This window comes from Acanthochromis polyacanthus, chromosome 18, assembly GCF_021347895.1.
Source record: "Acanthochromis polyacanthus isolate Apoly-LR-REF ecotype Palm Island chromosome 18, KAUST_Apoly_ChrSc, whole genome shotgun sequence".
NCBI lineage: Eukaryota > Metazoa > Chordata > Actinopteri > Pomacentridae > Acanthochromis > Acanthochromis polyacanthus.
The window spans coordinates 19,427,714-19,447,643 of NC_067130.1; the positions used below are offsets into that span (position 1 = coordinate 19,427,714).

The window sequence follows — 19,930 nt, forward strand, 5'->3', positions numbered from 1 at the left end:
ACAAGATATACAGTATGATAAATGAACCCTTCAGGATGTTTGCATGCTGTAAGACCTGAAGAAACTGGAGACACTGTTGAAGCATCTTGTAAACTTCAGTGCATACGTAAAACACAAAATAAACTGGCTTCAGCTGTTAATGTGCTGTAGGATGATGTTTTTACCATGAGCATCAAAGAACTCATCATCTGTGCTGTCCTCAGAGTCCCGGGCGATGCTCTGCATCCTCCACTCTGAAATACTCTGGTGGGACGGACTCCCTACAACAACACAAAGCACAGGAGGTCAGCAGGTATCTCCTATTATTACTGCGTATATAGAGAAAACAAAATTAGTATCTGATAAAGTTGACTCATCAAATTAATATAATGGCTATCGGTTATCTTTTGGGGGCATATTTTTTGTCATGTCGCTGATTTAAAAAGTCCAATTTGGCTAAATTAATTTGGATTGTGTTCTGTGTGTCTCAAACACTTGGGGGTGTAAAATAAAAAGCTGTAAATATGAGAACACTGAACTCTGCCAGTTCTCAAGCTCTGCTCACATCAATCTTTGCAGTTGGCTTCAAAATATAAATACCGATAGCAGAGGAGAAAAACATAGTGATTAATCTCAGTATCAGGTAAAAGGACCGTGGTCACCTCCTCTCTTTGACGACCTGTTGGAGGATCTGGAGGATGTCGACCACTGCTTGGTCAGCTCCCCTCGTGTCTCCAGTGAATCTCCAAGCTTCCCTCCGGCTCCCTCTGCCTCTGCAGCCGACCCCTCTGCCTCCGCTCCCTGCTTCTGGTCCTGGCTGACCGAGGAGCCATTGGTTTCCGCTCCCCCCTCCTCGTTGAGGCTGTACTGGGCCATCTTCTTGGCTAAAGCCAGCTGAGTTTCCAGCTCCAGCTGCCTGATGTCCTCGATGGTGAGGCCATACCACTCGTCCTGCCAGCACCACGCCTGCCGGTGAGCTCGAACCATCACTTTACGCAAACCTGCAGGGATACAACCAAGGATTTGTTGGTATATAAATTAATTTTAGTGGAAACAAATCCTACTTTGGTGACATAAATCAGCAAAAGTGGATAAATTTCAAAAACATATACTGGTTTCACAGTTTACATCATGAATACCATCTGAGGTAAATAATATGAGTTTGGTTGCTTAAATAACAGGTTTTATTGCAAATCACAACAAAAAACACAATTAAATTTTAATCCAAAAATCTAAATATGCATTTCTTTTTGGCTTTCTGGGGAGGTTATCCAGGAATTTTAAGATTTATCCCTCCAATTTGTTTGAACTTTTGAATTTTTATTTCTATCTTTTCCAGTGTATGTTTTCTTTTTCCCTACATTTTTTCAAGTTTAAAAAGATCCCCTTTATCACAATACAAGCTCAGAGGTCTTTTCCCCACACACATGCACACACACACACGCACACACACACACACACACACACACACACACACACACACACACACACACACACACACACACACACACACACACACGCGCGCACGTACGCACACACACACGCACATATATATATATATTTATTTATATATTAGAGGAATGTTTAGGTTTCGCATGACTTGTTCACATTTTCTGAGAACATTCTCAATTTTTCATGGACTATCTCTGATTTTACATTTTTATTTCCAACTTTTCTGGACTGCTCTTGATTAATATATTTATTACCACCTACTCCTGAAGGAAATATCTAGGTTGTTAACTGTTAAATGCTTCACTATTTTTGCCGGTCTGTCTCCGTGTCTAATTGCCGTCTGATGTGAGCAGGTAGTGTACACACAGTTATTATGTGATGGAAAATACAGCAGAACAGTGAAGTTGTTGGTTGGGCAGCTAAACAACAAGCTCAAACTCCTATAAAGCAATTTATTGCCACTTTTATGATTATATCTGCTTTACAAGAAAGTTATATAAACACTGCCTCTCTGCAAATGTCTCCCAAATACAAACTAAAAATGCCTGCCCTCTAACTGCCTGATCTGTCAGAGGAGATTCACATTTAATCAGAGCCCTCTTCTCGGTGACCTAAGCAAGCACTGGCTGGTTATAAAACCCTAAAAGCATGATTAATGATTGATTATCGTTATTCAAACATACCAGCTGACAATAAAAGCTTACATGAGCAAACAGGGGGAACTATTATATTATATATTATATATACATAGAGTGAAAATAACCACTATTACAATATGAAAGAAACAAAAAGACCCAATGAGCATTTTTTAAAATACAAACAAACTGTTCTAGCTGCTGTGTGATAATATTCATGACTCAGAGTTGATACAGATGAAGATCCAGTGAATATTTTCGAGTAAACAGCCGTAGATGACATTAGCATAAACAGTTCAGTGAGAGGCTGGGGTGCTGGTGAATGCGACGGGAGGTCACGGAGGAAAACCACATTTTGCGGTTGGAGATGTGCTGATTGGGCGACAGAGTGAGAATGCCACAAAGACAGCTGCTTCATTAGCCTGGAAGTAAATGCTGTGAGGGAGCGAGCTGAGGGCGGTGGGAGTGTACAAAAAGTGTTAGATCGCAGCAATGAAACAGAAACCTAAACAGGAAATTAATCCAGTCTGCTGTGTTATCTCAGGGAGCCAGACGCCTCCTCCTGCTCTGAACGTTCAGGCACTTTCTCAGGTAGCTTTTCCATTTTATCTGTTTACGCTACTAAGTTTTCCTCTGATTCATCTGAAACCTTGTTCATTTGGTTTTCACCATCTGCCCCTGAGGAAGGTTTCATTTAATCAGCAGATAATTGTTACAGAGAGGATTTCTTATGGACCTGCTTCCACAAACACGTATAATTATGAAAGTCGGAAATATTCCTGACTTTTCTTGATTAATCTCAAAGTTTTAAAGGTCTTCAACTAATGTTCAGGGTTGTGTACTCGGGTTCAGCGTTAGTCCTGCCTGACTTTTCAGGCTAATATCTGGTTTTTACTGTTTGTGCCTGGATCTTAATGTGTGTGATTACTGCAGATCTTTTAGGGTTACTATCAGTTCTTCACAACTTCTACTAAATATCATTCCCTGGGACACAAAATGCAAAGACTGAGCTTCAATATAAACAAATTAATAGAACAAACACTAATTGACACAAATAAAATATTAAAAGAGGCAAATGCCATAGCACTTTAAAGGACAGAAACACAGACAGAATAAACACAGTTCAAGAAAACAGAGGGTTAAACTGTTAAAACAACAGTGAAGAGAAAGGAGTAAAAGATTATTTTTGTTATTATTTGGGTTTTCATATTTTTTTCTACAGATTCATATTTTCTCAAAATTATTCCTCAATATTCAGGCTTCCTGTTGGCTTTTCTGGATTTCCAATCTTTCAGGGTTGTTGTCACATTTTCAGAAAGATTGCAGACTTTGCAGGGAAATTCTTAGAATTACCTCATGATTTCAGGGTTATTCCCAAATTTGCAGATTTTTATTCCGATTTTTAGGATTATTCCAAATTTCTCAGGTTTCTCATGACTAGTCCATAAAATTAAGAACTACTGTTGACTTTCTTGGATTATTTGCATTTTTGTAGGGTTGCTGTCACTTTTTCAAAATTCTACATTTCTGACATTTCCAGGACCATTCCAAATTCCTCTTCAACTTACTTTTATTGTCATTCATTCATGATTGTTATTAACTCATTACTATTTTGGGTTCACTGTTATATTCTGGTTTTTGGGTTGAACATACTTTTTGTATGATAAACTTCCTTCTACTTTTCAGGATGCTCACTGACTTTGCAGGGTTTTTTGTAATTTTTCATGAACACATCTGATGTTTTAAGATTAATTACACAGCCTGACTTACATATAAGGATAAAGGCACAGTCCACTTCCCATACCTACCCACATCATGTATGAAGCGTTCAATCTTGGACTGCATGCCCCAGTATCTGAACTCCACTTTGCAGAGCTTGTATGCACACATGACAGCGCTCTGATTGGGACACTGGTTGATCTCCTCGATCCAGTCCTCCGACAGTGGGCCCCGTTTAGTCTTGACTGACTGGTACAGCTTGGGGTCTTCTTCCACCAGGTATTCATGAGGAGGGATGTAGTCCTTTACGATGTCTATGGGGTCTGCAAGAGGAACAAAAATACACGGAGGCAGGTTTGAACAGGACACATGTCACGACGTGCTCACTGAGCACCTGCCTTAAGAAAAGTGTGTGGTTTAATGTGTGCGTGTCTTTTATGTAATCAGTCCCTGCAGGGGATGAGTCTGGAGCAGAGTGCACATTTTTCCTGCACCCCAGTGAATTTTAGTATGCAGAGGCTCAACACAAGCTCCTACACTCCACAGCCTGCATCCCTCTGCCTCACACTGTCTGCCTTTTCACTGCAAATAACACTGTGTAAACCCAGCTCCACATCCTGCTTATGAGGAGATGATGACCGGCCAGTGGATCCCAATGGGACAATTTAGGAGTAATGGTGTAAAAAGTGTGTGTGTTTTTTTCATGATAAACTTACCTACAGTCCTCTGCCTTTTCTCAACAGAAGACAGATTGAAGACATCCACTTGATTTCCAGTGTCTGGTTTGTAATACGTCTCGATGTCTATAGAGAATTTCTCTACAAAGGGACACGTGTACCTGAGAAACAAAAAGGGAACAGACAGCTGCTTAAAATGAGAAAGAAATATAATAAAATATGCATTATGGCAAAGAAATCAGAAAAGTAACACACCCTGCTTTACCTCATAAGTGGTCCAACTCATCTATTATTCCCTTTCAAATCCTTTAACCACAACCTTTTTGAAGAAAAGACTAATGTCAAGAATTATTATCACATTTCTAAAGTTATATTTTAACACCTCCAATGATGAAATTAAAGTGTTTGATAACCAAATTAAAAAAATCCTTTTCCATTTTGATAACTGATGGAGCAGAAAGACCAAACAACTGCAGATTTCAGCCTCTTAAATGAGACAATTTGCTCCTTTTCTTTGCTTTCTGTGACAGATAACTAAAAATTAGAGTGTTGAAACATTAGTGGGATAAAACAGCAGCAAAAATGAATGTACCTATATGTACTTAAGAAGAAGACACTGGTGGGCAGTGGTGGCGCAGTTTCTGGGCTACTGATCAGAAGGTCAGAGGATCAGACCCCGATGCAGCCACTGTCTGAGACAAATAAAGGCTTCTTCCTCTAAGAAGTCTCACTGAAAATATGACTTGAAATTTGTAGAACAGCTGAACAGCAAGACCTGAATCAACATCAACTGCCAGAAAAAGTGCACAACACCTTGCTGGACTGGTTGGTTTGGGGATAATAAGTCATCAGGGGGACATTAACAGTTGGCAGAAACAGAACAATGTGATCACGGAGCTGAAACTGTTCCAAATAATAATAAAAAAAAGTCTCAGTCAGCAATATCAAGTGAACGTAATTTCCTTCTTTAAATTTATGAATCCATACACTAAAAACCATTAGCAAGGTCTTATTACTAAAGGTGCCTTCAGATCATTTCTCCTGTCTGAAATCACTTGATGTCACGTATGCATAAGTGCTAACACTGGGTAACAGATTGACAAGGGACACCGGGGGGTTAAGTATGTATTTTTATCTTCCTTAACATCAATGTTCGTGCTGTGCAGTGTGAGTCTGCCTCACCGGGTTCTCGTATAGGGGTAAGCGTTCCAGGACTCCTCCTCCACTCGCAGGGCGGCTTGAGGCAGGATGGCACAGAACCAGGACGGGATGTGCTTGCCGATGTGATAGACTTTGTGGGTGTACTGACCCGAGCCTCCAGGGCCGTCCTCGTAGGGCTTGTTCTCCAAGATCTCCACCCCGCTGCCCTCGCCACAACTCTCCTCTCTGCTCTTTTTCTGCAAGCCAGAGAAAGATGACAGGACAGAGGAGGGGAGGAATGCTCAGACTCATCAGAAAGTAAGAAAAAGCAACTGAGATAGCACTATGCTGCATTTTCACACAGATGGAAAAAGCATAAAAGTGCATTTCTTTTTGTCCTATAAGCAGGTAATTAATTTTACATATAAATAAATGTCATATGTCCACATCAAAACGTTGTCATATTTTCTTGTAAAACTGGAAAGTATCAGAGAGTTTAAGGATTTAGAAACAAAAACACAATTAAGAACAAATAAAAACACACATCTAAGAAACTCTCTTGGCCACTAATTTGTCTGTTTTCAGAGTGTTCTGCCATTTTCTGGCACTTACTTCTGCAGATTTGTTACTCACAGGTGCTGTACCTATGGCGAGTTGTTCTACCGTTTATTATCGTCTGGAATAAAAACCTAATTTTTTATTCCAGATGATAACGTCTTTCTGGTAATCTATACGACAGTTAGAGATATCTGTCTTGAACAAGAACTTTGACTACTCAAAACTAAGCTGTAGATAATTGGAATTACCAGTCATTAGAAGAATTCATTTGCAGACATTCTCAATGCGAATTTTTGACATCAACTCAAGTTAAGCCAAACACAATACAACTTTGTTGACATGCAGGGTCCGCATTTGCACAGCGAAATGAGTAGTGAACAGGAAAGAAACCCTGAACATGACAATCTGGTTGAAAAAGAAAAGAAACAAAAGAAACGTGATGGTGGGTCAGTCAGATAGATAGAATTATTTCAGCTACAGAAAGGATGATGTCAACCAAAAATAGGTACTTTATCAGCAGAGGATTATGGTTCATAAAAAGCAGATCGGAAAATTTTTAGCAAAGCAAAACACCCATGAACTTGTAGTTTCACGTTTGCAGCTAACAATTTTGAGAGATGTAACCGTTTGAATGTTTGAAATTTAATGTGCAAATTGAAAGAAACTGTAGACATCAGTGTCAGCCAATGTGCTCACTCAGCTTTACCCAGACTCCTGACACACATCCTCCTTCCTTTCCTTAAACTTTCAATTAAACCCCTGCTACTCTTACACAGCACTCCTGTCCCTCTGACTGCTGTTGTCCGACCTTCACAGAACTGGTAGGATGATGCAGCAGAGGCAAAGTGATGAGGTGGAAAGAAAAAAATCTGTCACGTGGACACAGAAACTGCTTTTCTCAACCTCTTACTTATCCTCTATGTGTTTTTCTCGTTTTTGGACATTCCTATTTCATTCATGTCTCATTCTTCACTTAGGAGGCTTCAATAAAGTCCTTTGTTGCTTGTTCAGTGCGTTTGGGATGATGGCGGAGTTGTGGGATGAAGAACCATCCAACAAGTTTGGAGGCGTTCTCATGAATTCAAACAGTCAAGATATTTGCAAACATTTCGCTGTCATCAGCAGTTAGATTGTATAGGAAATAAATTGTTGCAGCCATGCCTCCTCCATCATTAAAGCTGCAGTGAATAATCATTTAATCATATAGCTGTCAAATATTACTCGCTGACTGGTGATTGGTTGGTTTTAATGACTGATTAATTAGTTGGACTGAATATTTTTTTAAAAAGGCTAAAATCTATGATTCCAGCTTCTTATTAGAATATTTTTTTCTTGTCTAAAAATAAAAGTGTTGTAACAGTTTTTAATTGTAATTTTTAAAAACAATTTACTGTTGTTTTACAATTTTTTATTATTTCGTTACATTACAGATAAGTAAAATCCTAAAAATATTAATTTACACATCAAAAACCAGTAATTTCACAAATTGTGAGCCATTCTTTTAAGTTTGACTGCAGTAAAGTTTTACAGTAATTTTATTGAAATCAGCTAAAATATTATTATATAGATTTAAAGAAGAACTGTGTCTAGTAAGGATGGAAAAATGGTAAATATTTTAACAGCTTTTCACTTTTGCTAAAATACAGAAAATACACAATAAACAGTTTTGCAGTTTGAACATTATAGCACTATATGATTTTTTACCATGTGATTTTATCACCTAGCTGTCAGATTTCTGCAGTTTTTTAATGGACTTTTCACAGCGTTAGACGGTAAAATAAATGTCTGTTGGATTCTGCACCAAACAGGACATTTGTAATCCATGGCTTTAGGAAACACTGACGAACATTTGAGTTTCGTTGATTAAAAAAACATTTCTCACTGGTTATTTTTTTAGAATATTTACAAACAAACCAAAAATCTACTGACTAAAATCAAACCATAGTAAAAAAACATATATATATAATTTGCTGCATGCCTATACAAAATAATTAAAAATGACCTACCATGACAGCAAAATCCTGATTTTTTTTAATTGCATAATAAGAAATATATCCATACTTAGCGATAGTATAACAGTCCCATGGACCATTTTTCTGCAAAGAGTACTTTGGTTGCTGTATTTGATCTTTACAATCATATACTTAACAAGCAACATTTTCTGTGTAGCACTTTTACTTGTAGCAAAATAGTCCTAGTGTTGAACTAGTGCTTTGATTTACATAACAGATGGTAGAGCTTACTGTTATTTTCCTTCCCTGGCCTGAAATAATCCAAACTCTGTATTTAACTTTTCTTGATGAGCTGAATTGCTGCAGACATAGAGGAGGTAAAAATCTGTGGTTCTGACCCAGCATGAGACTTCCAGTAATACACGGCAGCAGATGGTTTGATCCCACACATCCTGTAAGACTGAGCGGTGTATTAAGCCTGCAGCTCCTCAGAGGGAGTCTGGGATTACAGCATCAGTTTATAAACACACTACATCTCCTTAAGAGGCTCTCCATTTACACTGTAACTACGTGAGTTGTAGCACTCAGCAGCCGAAATACAAGCAGTGTTTCTATTGAACTGCTCTAGGATCTGATACAGGAGCCCTATTATCTACTTTCAAGTTTCAGGAAAGGCCATCAGCCAGGGCAGAAAGGATTTGTCAAGAAACCAATAAGTCTATCAACACACAGTTTGATAAGTGATTCATTTATTCATGGAAAATGTTTTCTGGCTGCAGCTTCTAAAATGTGAGAAATGCTGCCTTTCTTACATTTAAAAATCAGTGTAAATGAATAACTACAGAACTTGGAATGTTGTTAACTGGTAGAAGAAGAATTTAAACACTTAAGTGAAAGTAAAATAACTCCATACAAAAAGGCCATCCATTCGTTATCTGTACACCGCTTAATCCACATTAAGGTCGCAGGAGAGGCTAGAGTCTATCCCAACCCACACATGTACAGGGAGAACATGCGAACTCCATGCAGAAAGATCCGGGTACAGTCGGGACGTGAACCGGGGATCTTCTAGCTGCAAGGAGAAAGTGCTAACCACCAAACCACTGTGCAGCCCTATCAGAGAAGTCCTGTATTCAAAATCCTACTGAGGCAGAAGAAGAAAAACTTATCTGAAGAAGTAAAAGTTCTGCCGTAAAATGTCTCCTGTGATAAATACATTATATGCGACACTATTAGATTGTGAATGTATCAGTGTATGAGCAATTTATTGCCATTTTCAACCACTCTACTGTATATATAGTTAGCCAGCACTCCAGGTCGGGGGATTTACAACATTTTTCTGGTCAGTATCAGATAATCTTGCTTTTCTATGCCCGATCACTTATATTGGAATTAAATGATTGAAGATGTCTAGGGAGTGGTTTCAGCGGATACTACTGGCAACTCAGACAAACCAAAAAATGTCCCAGTTAGATTTAAACAAAAAATTTTAGCAAAAGCAAACAGGCAAAAGTCAGTAGAACAGTTGTCAGAATGTTTAACCGCGGACTGATTACTTTTGAAGCCAAATAGACACAGGCTCAAGGGCCCATTGACTCAGGGAGCCCCTGAAGTAGGCCCTGAATTATTATAGGCTATCCCAGAAAGGGACATAAAACAACGGGAACAAGATGTACGATTAAGGAGATGTAAATGAAGAGTAAAATGACGAAAGGCATAAAATGGAAACAATGAATTCCACAACGACCTAAATGAGACACAAAAATATGTAAAAGAGATGCAAGACAACTAAGATTGAATGCAAACAACCAAAAAAAAGACACAAAGTGACCAACATTAAACAAAAAACAACCACAAACAGATGCAGCACAACCAAAATGAGACTAAAAAAAGACCAAAATGGGACAACAACTGAAAAGATATGCAACATATGCAAATTGACCACAAAGACACACACAACATGAGACACAAAATGACAAAAATGTATGGAGGTATTTCAGGTGCAAAATGTTTGAGCACCTGTAACATCAAATTTGTAGTTGTGTACATTGAATTTGTATGTGTACATTGAATTTGTATGTGTATCAGCAAATCTGATTTCCCACACTCTATGAGTTGTGTACTTGTAAAATAATTTTTTGTATGTGTCGATTTTTTTTCTTCCCACAAATACAACACAAAAATACACATTCACAAATCGTAATTACAGGTGCACAAATCATATTTACAGGTGTACAAATCATATTTACAGGTGCACAAATCATATTTACAGGTGTACAAATCATATTTACAGGTGCACAAATCCTTCTCTACAAGTCACATATTTCAACACTGACCATCGTGAAATTCCACACCCGGAAGTCGGTAAAGCGACCTCGGATGGAATAAAAACCTCTGATTGGCTGGGCGGGCAAAGCGTCTCCCTGACTGGCCGAAAAGTCTGTCAATCTCAGAGCATAGAATTTATACACAGATCGGATCGTTTTGTAGTTTTGCACCAAATATCTCAGCGGGACCGGAAGTACGATTTCTGATTTGCACCTGTAGATTTCGGATTTGCACCTGTAGAAAACAGAGAATGTGTGACTCGTGGGGAGGATTCGAGTGGTTGTAAGTAGCAATTTGTGTATTTTCGTGGTAAATTATTTCACATACTTATTGCACAAGTTCACATTCAGATTTGCACATATTCAAATTCTCACCTCAACTTCACTTCTTACAATACAGGTGCACAAGTATGTTTTGCACTTAGTGTGCTGCAACAATAGGTGCAAAATGTGAGCGTGTCAGTGTTGAAATATGTGACTTGTAGAGAAGGATTTGTACACCTGTAAATATGATTTGTACACCTGTAAATATGATTTGTACACCTGTAAATGTGATTTGTGCACCTGTAATTACGATTTGTGAATGTGTATTTTTGTGTTGTATTTGTGGGAAGAAAAAAAATCGACACATACAAAAAATTATTTTACAAGTACACAACTCATAGAGTGTGGGAAATCAGATTTTCTGATACACATACAAATTCAATGTACACATACAAATTCAATGTACACAACTACAAATTTGATGTTACAGGTGCTCAAACATTTTGCACCTGAAATACCTCCATAAAAATGGGGCAAAAGAACAACCACACAGACCAGAGGCCCTTTGTGTCATAATCCACCCATGCTTGTCTTTGACAAAAAAACTTAATCTGGAAAGTTAACTAGCAGCTGAATCTGTCAAACAGATGTGCCGTACAGATATAACATTTCACCCTGTAATATTTTGAAGTAGAAGTATAAAGTAGAATGAATTGGAAATACAAGCAAAGTACAAGTACCTCCAAACTGTATGTGCAGTCAGTGAGCATTTGATCTGTTATCATCATTATATATCCATTCTATGTTATAGACAAATTGACAATCTCCACTTAATTTAAACACAGTTAATTTATTCACATAGTTGTAAATAAATGCAGGTGTCAAAGGGTTAAAGACTGAAAAATTAGTCAGTTGAGTAATACAATAATAAAAATAAGCATTTGTCCTGTGTATCTATTAACACCTGATGCATCTAAATCACATCATTTGACATCATAGCTACCCTTCAGTTCTAATCTTTACGTTCAACTGTTTGCTTTCTGTTGATCAGTATAAATTTGAACAATAACTTTGTTTTATTTCAGCCTGATGCATTTCCCATTAATGTGTCCACTGTGTCTCTATGAGTCATGATAACTGTCCACCTAAAACCAAAAAATACATACAAATTTGAACTCCAAGCACTTTCTCTGCATGTTTTCTGCTCCCATTCTATTTTTACTCTGTGGGATCATTTTTCACGTTAACTGTTCTATAAATTCCTGCACGTCTACGGAAACAACACAACTATGGCAAGAAGTACGGATAACTAAAAAAATGTGATTTGTGCAGAATGACACAGTTAGTGTCATAACCATAGAAACCAAAATAGATTTTTTTGATTATTTGTTTTAACATCTGAACAAAGTTGGTACCAATATTACAATAAATACGGCTCCACATGCTATAGATCTGATTAACATTTTTCACCATGTAACACCTTTTTCACTGTACTCTTCACAGCAACTCTACAGAGATGTTTCATCATGCTGAACGTACCTTCCAAACGACTAGCTGACAGCTATTTTTGTACCATGTTGCAATTATTTTATCGATCCAGTCTGTTGTATTTTCCTCTCAGTCTCTCTTGTCGTCTCCTCTCTGCTCTGTAGAAATATTGCCTCCAGTTCTGCTGAAAACTGATTTCTTGTCAACAGTTGGTCACGGCTGAGTCAATCAGGGTTACGCAGTTGACCTGAGAGGTGCAGAATTTATATTTATTTTCTGGCAAATTTTTCTACCGGGACATGCAGAATAAACAGATTTTGTTAAATATCCCAATTTACGCTTATTTTTGGTTATTTTTCTTGACAGAACTGTACATCACACCTGATATGTTCACAGACCAGTTCAGAGTCTGACATTTCTTGCTGTTTTTCCAGTTCCAGATCCTCTGATAAATTGTGTCATCTGGGAAATTTTAAAAGGAAAACATGCTTTTTAAAATCTGTCGGCAGTTTCAGAGAACTAAACATTTCTTCTTTCATCAGTCTGAGGATAAATGCAGAAATTAGCTGCCTGGAACAGATATTTTACTAACTGCATTAGCGATCTCTATCTGGGGATAATTGCTGGCTGCCCTAATCACCGTGCATATTCATCCACGCACACTGGTTTGTTTACAAGTGCAAGGTTGTGAGTGTCTGTCTGTTTAGCATGTATTCATGCTGAAAAGGTCGTAGCAAACAAGACGCCCAGGAGATATCTGGCATTGCAGAGTGATAAGGGAGTGTTAGACAATAAAACAGCAGTACACAACTGGGGCCAAAGTAGTCATATATATGTAAAATGATGCATTAATGCATGCATGTACATTCACCTATTTGCAAAAGCCTTCATACATACTGCACTTAAAAGAACGCCTTACTGTACCTCATGTAAAACAGATGAATGATGATGACAGAAAAGAACATTTGACAGAAACACTGACAGATGCATCAAGAATTTAGATTGATGCTGTCGTTTGTTGAGTGTTGTGACAGAAGTGGAAAATAAAAATCTCAAGTTAAAGCAGTTTAAAATGGTTGCACTTGAATTCGCAGGCGGATAAATCTACCAGAAGGTAGAAGTTTGCATTCATTAAGGATGTTGTGTGCATGTTTGACCACATTTTTTCATAGAGTGAATGAAGGCAGGGTTATTCTGACCTCCTGATCACTTTATGGCGCTGTCACGTATAGAGCCAGCGTATGAGGAACGTATCGAATATTTTGAAAAATTGTTTATACGCACAACTTTTCAGCGTATGAGGTCGATTTTTGGTTAATGACCGTTAGAGTAACATGAGCCTAGCGTACCGTCAGCGAATGAGTAGCATATGAGTAGCGTACGCATAGCGTATGTCAGCGTATGTGATGTGATGTGTATTTGAGTTGGACGTATACCGACGTATGAGTAACGTATATCAGCGAACCTCTGACATATGAGAAACGCATGCAGAATGTCAACCTAATGTATGAGGAGCGTACACAGCTGGTGATGTTGGGACCAACCCTGTCCAGCAGTTTATCATACATTTCTGGAGGCATGCGTAGGAAGTTCCTGAAGGCTCTCTGATCTTCATTTCTCAATTCAACCATAAGCTGGTCATAAAGGCCAAATTGACGCCGCCTTCCAATCCAAGGTTTCACCCAGATTGCACGTCTCATTCTACGCCTTCTTCTTCTGTGTCGAGCATACTCAACTGCCAACTATAACAAATCTTGGTGATGTTGCAGCACAGCAACCTCCATCTCTGAACTGCTGGTACAAACTGATACAGATTTGGAAATGTGAGACTTTATATATCCCCCATACGCTGGAAATACGCATGGGATAAGTTGGCTGTACGCTCAGAACACGTTATGCATAAGTTGGTACGTTAGACTGTTGTTAGAACTACCATAATAACATTAGCCATTCGTTAGACACACGTCAGACACACGTTCATTATACGCTCCTCTAACGCTAGGTTTCCTGACCCACTCAATTTCAACGTATGAGAAGCGTACTTGACGTATGTGTAACGTACCTTCAGCGTACCTCTAAATGTTATTAGAATTGCAGTTAAAAAATGTTGGAAAATGTTCTTTACAGTGCCTGATAAACAATTTGAATGCAAACTGACATTCAAAGTATAAATTCTTGAACAGACTTCAGTTTTAATTAGTAAAAAATGATACCATGGAGGTTTAATCCAGGCGTAAACTAACAATGACGTCACCCGTTGGTTTCAACGGCGAGAAAATGAAGCCCGGATTTTGCTACTTCCTGGTCGCCGTTTTGGATTTTTTGGAGCCAGTGACGTAAAAAACGTCATCAAACAGACTGGACCGGAGAGCAACTAGGGGCAGGATTGGCTGAGAACTCTCTTATCCCGCCCACGTTTTACCGCAGAGGCTTCTGTTGCTGTCTATCAAGTATAGCCACGCCCCCTGGCTCCGCCAACTTTAACGATTTATTTAAAATTCAGTATTGATTTATTTTAAGATCGGCCACCTGATCTCTCATTTTGACCATGAAAACTAACAGGAAAAAAATCCTGAGCTGTAGAAAATCAGTCTATCATATTTTATTTTTTCCAAAAATGAATTGGGGTCTATGGAGCAAAAGCTTTTTGGAGCCAACCCTAGTGGACGGCGGGATATTGCAAGTTTTTGACACTTCCGGGTGGACTTCCATTCTGGAGCCAGATGCTACGTCCACTATATATACAGTCTATGGTTTAATCGTGGCTGTGGCTCAGGTGGTAGAGCGGGTCGTCCAATGATCGAAGGGTCGGCGGTTCGATTCCCGCTCTCGCCTAGTCATGTGCTGCATGCCGAAGTTTCCTTGGGCAAGATTCTGAACCCCGAATTGCCTACCAGTGACTGTTCCACTGGTGTATGAATGTATACTGACTGATGTTGCAGGTTGATTAGCAACCTGCACATTAGTGTGTGAATGTGTGTGTGTCTGGGTGAATGGGAGCAATTGTTGTAAAAGCGCTTTGAGTACTCTGATGAGTAGAAAAGCGCTACATAAGAGCAAGTCCATTTACCATTTGCAAGTCCATTTAATCTTAGTGTTGAATGACGACACTGATACTGTGTTCTGGTTTCAAACTAATGATTGAAAATCTATTTTATTCCTTCCATTGTAATGTGCAACAGGTCGACAAGTGGTGCTACGTGAATATAAATCATCATGATCATTATTAACAGCAAGAGTGGGGTGTTTGGGGTCAGGAATGAGAGCTCAGATTGAACACGGAGCTTTCTCTCCTGAGGACTTCAGGGAGGCGATATCAGTAATGAAGGTCAGAGGAGGCAAACAGCTGGAAAATTGCTGTAATCTAGCAGGTAATGTAATTTAGGTGAGGAGCTGAGGGCCTTAAATTACCCTCTTTGTGTCTATGTCCCTTCTGGAGAGACAGCACCGAGGATCTGCATTAATAACGCACATCTCAGAGCCCAGAGCAAAAAGCTACAGTCGGCTTTACGGTGTCACTCCAGGGAGGTTAGTGGATCTTTATGAAAACAGAGGTGAATGTGAAATAAAGTTGTACTCTTACACAACAGTCATAACTGACAATCACAAGACAAGAGAGCTGAAGCTACGAAACATCAAGCTGTCAGCGGGCTGCCCTGCAGACAGCAGTGTTCGTACATCCGCTTCAGTGTAACGTAACCGTCAGCTCCCTCTTTGCTGCTTCACTCGAAAACAGCTGTCAGGTGCAACAACAGTGGCTTCCAAACCAAGGGTGCTGCATCTGCTTTAAAAGCGTGTGCTCTGGTGTTTGACCAGCATCAAAATCAGGAAATTTGAAAAGTACCATCAAGTATTTCATTAGGAACACCAGTGCACCTGCCTCACGCAAAAAAAAAAAAATCCTGTAGACGCAGGTCAGAATGGGGCTGGTCTGAGCATTTCTGAACCTGCTGATCTCCTGAATTTTCACCCCAACAGCCTCCAGAGGTTACTGTCTTGTTGATGACGGAGGTCAGACCTGCTGAGCCGGGCAGAAAGGCTACAAGAAGTCAGATAGCTACTTTTTTTTATAACTGTGCTGAGCAGAAAAGCAGCACGGACTCACAATTAAATGGACTCCAACAGCAGAAGACCACATCGGGTTCCACTCCTTTCAGCTGAGAACTGGTCTCACTTAACCAGCCTATTATGTACAAATTAATGGTCTGACCTTGCCTGCTATAAGGGAGACAAAATGCTCTAGCTTGTTTGTGTTTCTTTAACCCTTTGATGCACAACATGGGTACCCATTTTCCATCGAATATGGGTCACTTTTGACCCATGTCGTGCATCAAAAGGTTCCCAGGGAAAATTTTACTGCTCAAAGCTTGCTCTTCTACAGCTCAGGAGACAAATTTGAGATTCTCATGTCAGCATTTCAGCAATAGTAGAGCTCCGACGGAGCAATATGTGAGACTCACTCACCCACATGAGCACAACAGACTTGGAATCAAACCACAACTTTCTGTGGTGTGAGAAAGCCACTCTACCCATTGAGCTATGCCACCCTATGCATATCTCACTCCCTCACTTGCACCTGGAATCGAATCCCACTGAGCTATGCCACCCTGTGCATATCTCACTCACTCGCACCTGGAATTGAACCCCACTGAGCTATGCCACCCTATGCATATCTCACTCACTCGCACCTGGAATCGAACCCCAGCCTCCTGGGTGTGAGACAGCCACTCTACCCACTGAGCTTTGCCACCCTATGCATATCTCACTCACTCACTCGTGGAATCGAACCCCAGCCTCCTGGGTGTGAGACAGCCACTCTACCCACTGAGCTATGCCACCCTATGCATATCTCACTCCCTAACTCGCACCTGGAATCGAATCCCACTGAGCTATGCCACCCTATGCATATCTCACTCACTCGCACCTGGAATCGAACCCCAGCCTCCTGGGTGTGAGACAGCCACTCTACCCACTGAGCTATGCCACCCTATGCATATCTCACTCCCTAACTCGCACCTGGAATCGAATCCCACCCTGTGCATATCTCACTCACTCGCACCTGGAATTGAACCCCACTGAGCTATGCCACCCTATGCATATCTCACTCACTCACTCGTGGAATCGAACCCCAGCCTCCTGGGTGTGAGACAGCCACTCTACCCACTGAGCTATGCCACCCTATGCATATCTCACTCCCTAACTCGCACCTGGAATCGAATCCCACTGAGCTATGCCACCCTATGCATATCTCACTCACTCGCACCTGGAATCGAACCCCAGCCTCCTGGGTGTGAGACAGCCACTCTACCCACTGAGCTTTGCCACCCTATGCATATCTCACTCCGTCACTCGCACCTGGAATCGAACCCCAGCCTCCTGGGTGTGAGACAGCCACTCTACCCACTGAGCTATGCCACCCTATGCATATCTCACTCCCTAACTCGCACCTGGAATCGAATCCCACCCTGTGCATATCTCACTCACTCGCACCTGGAATCGAACCCCAGCCTCCTGGGTGTGAGACAGCCACTCTACCCACTGAGCTTTGCCACCCTATGCATATCTCACTCACTCACTCGTGGAATCGAACCCCAGCCTCCTGGGTGTGAGACAGCCACTCTATGCATATCTTACTCACTCACACCTGGAATCGAACCCCACTGAGCTATGCCACCCTACGCATATCTAACTCACTCGCACCTGGAATCGAACCACAACCTTCTGGGTGTGAGACAGCCACTCTACCCACTGAGCTATGCCACCCTATGCATATCTCACTCACTCGCTCGCTCACACCTGGAATCAAACCACAACCTTCTGGGTGTGAGACAGCCACTCTACCCACTGAGCTATGCCAGCAAAATGCTGATGATATAACCCTGACACTGATAAGAAAACATAGGTTTGTGACGAGCTAGGAGGTTTTTTTCGGTACATGTTTAAGCTTAGAATAAAAAGCAATGCTGTCCGGAGATGGATTAAGGTGGCTATTAAGGTCACAGTTTAAACACAATTTCATGGAAAATCTACATGTGAGGACTAAGAATATAAAGCAGAACTCTTGGAATCACTTTAACTTATGAGTCAGTATTTTCTGAGAAAGGTTACATTAATTTCCCCATGAGCTTGTTTGAAAGAAATCTTTAATTTCTGGGAAAAAGTCAGTGTATAATAAGTCCACTATGAACTAATTAATCTCAGTTGTTTGACGGTGTACCCTAGTCAGTGCACACCAGTTGTGAAAACATGAACATACACCAATGAAATGAAGTGTTAGCATTAATTTCCTGTTTAGATTGAGTTGTTCTGGTAACAAAATTCGAGTTTTAACTGTAATTCGTCACATACTATAAAATTATGACTTCCAACTAAAATTACAGTTAAATTAAGTCAATATCACAAAACACATAGGTGCCTTGAGAGGATTTAAAGACTCTGCAGCAGGCGGCAACCTCTATTCTTGAACTCTCCACTCTCAGATAAGGAAAAAAATCTTTAATGGGAAGAATAGCAAAGTCTAAAAGTCCTTGGCTGTACTACAAAGCAGGGATGTGATGTGGAAAACTAAGTAGAAGATCTGCATAAGAGTCAGAACTGGGCTGCAAAATACGCATTTATCAACTTTACAAGGACAAATAAAGAAATAAGAACAAGAATAATGTAGGGAAACCTCTTCATGCTGAGCAGCCATGCCTGTGTTAACTTGCTGTATATTCATTTCAAACTCTAGTGGACACCACAAAGGTTCCAAAGACACCAAACATGTCAAGCAGAGTAGTTGGAAATCTTAGATGGAACAGTGTAACGATAAAATGCAAGTGTAAATACTTGAATCAGTGCAAACATTAAGTGCTTGAGCTGATATAGAACATATCTGTGGTACTCTTAATACTATCTTTAATGAAATCTGGAGGTTCAAGGGTTAAAGAGCTTAAGCCAATTTGCAGAGGGCAAAAGAAGGGTTTGAACAGTTTGGAGCCAAAGAAAGTAAAAAAAAAAAAAAGTGAAAGAAAACTGAAAACCATGTCCAATTTGAGAAGTGCTACGAGCTTTGGTGGACCTCGCCTAGTGAATAATAATGGGCCCGGCTTTGCTGTGGGTCTCCTTTCTGCCAGGCTGAGCTGTCCCTGAATAATTTATGTGACACCACAAGGTTAGCATAAACCAGGGTACATAACTTCCCCCCGCCTCCTCCTCCTCCTCCTCCTCAGGCCCTCTGGAGCCTCAGCAGAGCCTCATGCATCAAGCGTTATCACTGGCTGCTCAGATGTTTCATACACTTTCTCCCATAACCCTTCTACCATTTTTCAAATCCTGCGATTTGAGTTTGGAGCTCACAACAGACAACAGTCATGTTTCAAACTGTCAGGTCACAGCTGAAATAAAGCAGAAATGCAATGGGAGTTCAGACACAAAAACAAGTGTACAGAATCCTAAAATTAAGTGCAAAAACAGACTGTCAATTCAGACATTATCAGCCCATTAAAAGCTGTTATCAGCACAGATCATTCCTGGACATATCGGTCGGTAGTAGCCTCCTTCTCCTTCTAGTGGCTCAGTAAGGCAAGGCAAGGCAAATTTATTTATATAGCACATTTCAACAACGAGGCGATTCAAAGTGCTTTCCAAAGACATTAAGAACAGAGGATGATGATTATTAAAAGAAAAACAAAAGAAAACATTTAGGAAATCTTTTTTTTTTTTTTAAAGTCAGAACAGTAAAGAGATCAAAAACAGAA

General features: G+C 40.1%; 1 protein-coding gene across 2 annotated transcripts in view; it reads right to left on the reverse strand.

The window, feature by feature from the left end:
- The window catches only part of LOC110969064 (membrane-associated phosphatidylinositol transfer protein 2-like), an 85,843-nt gene that overhangs the window by 24,902 nt on the left and 41,011 nt on the right, over positions 1-19,930 (reverse strand). For both annotated transcript variants that reach the window (XM_051938862.1, XM_051938861.1), the window contains exons 4-8: positions 5,645-5,859; positions 4,502-4,623; positions 3,875-4,108; positions 642-980; positions 165-260 (exon numbers count right to left, since the gene is read on the reverse strand). In XM_051938862.1, coding sequence (XP_051794822.1) covers positions 165-260; positions 642-980; positions 3,875-4,108; positions 4,502-4,623; positions 5,645-5,859 — 1,006 coding nt within the window. The remainder of the gene's footprint in view (positions 1-164; positions 261-641; positions 981-3,874; positions 4,109-4,501; positions 4,624-5,644; positions 5,860-19,930) is intronic.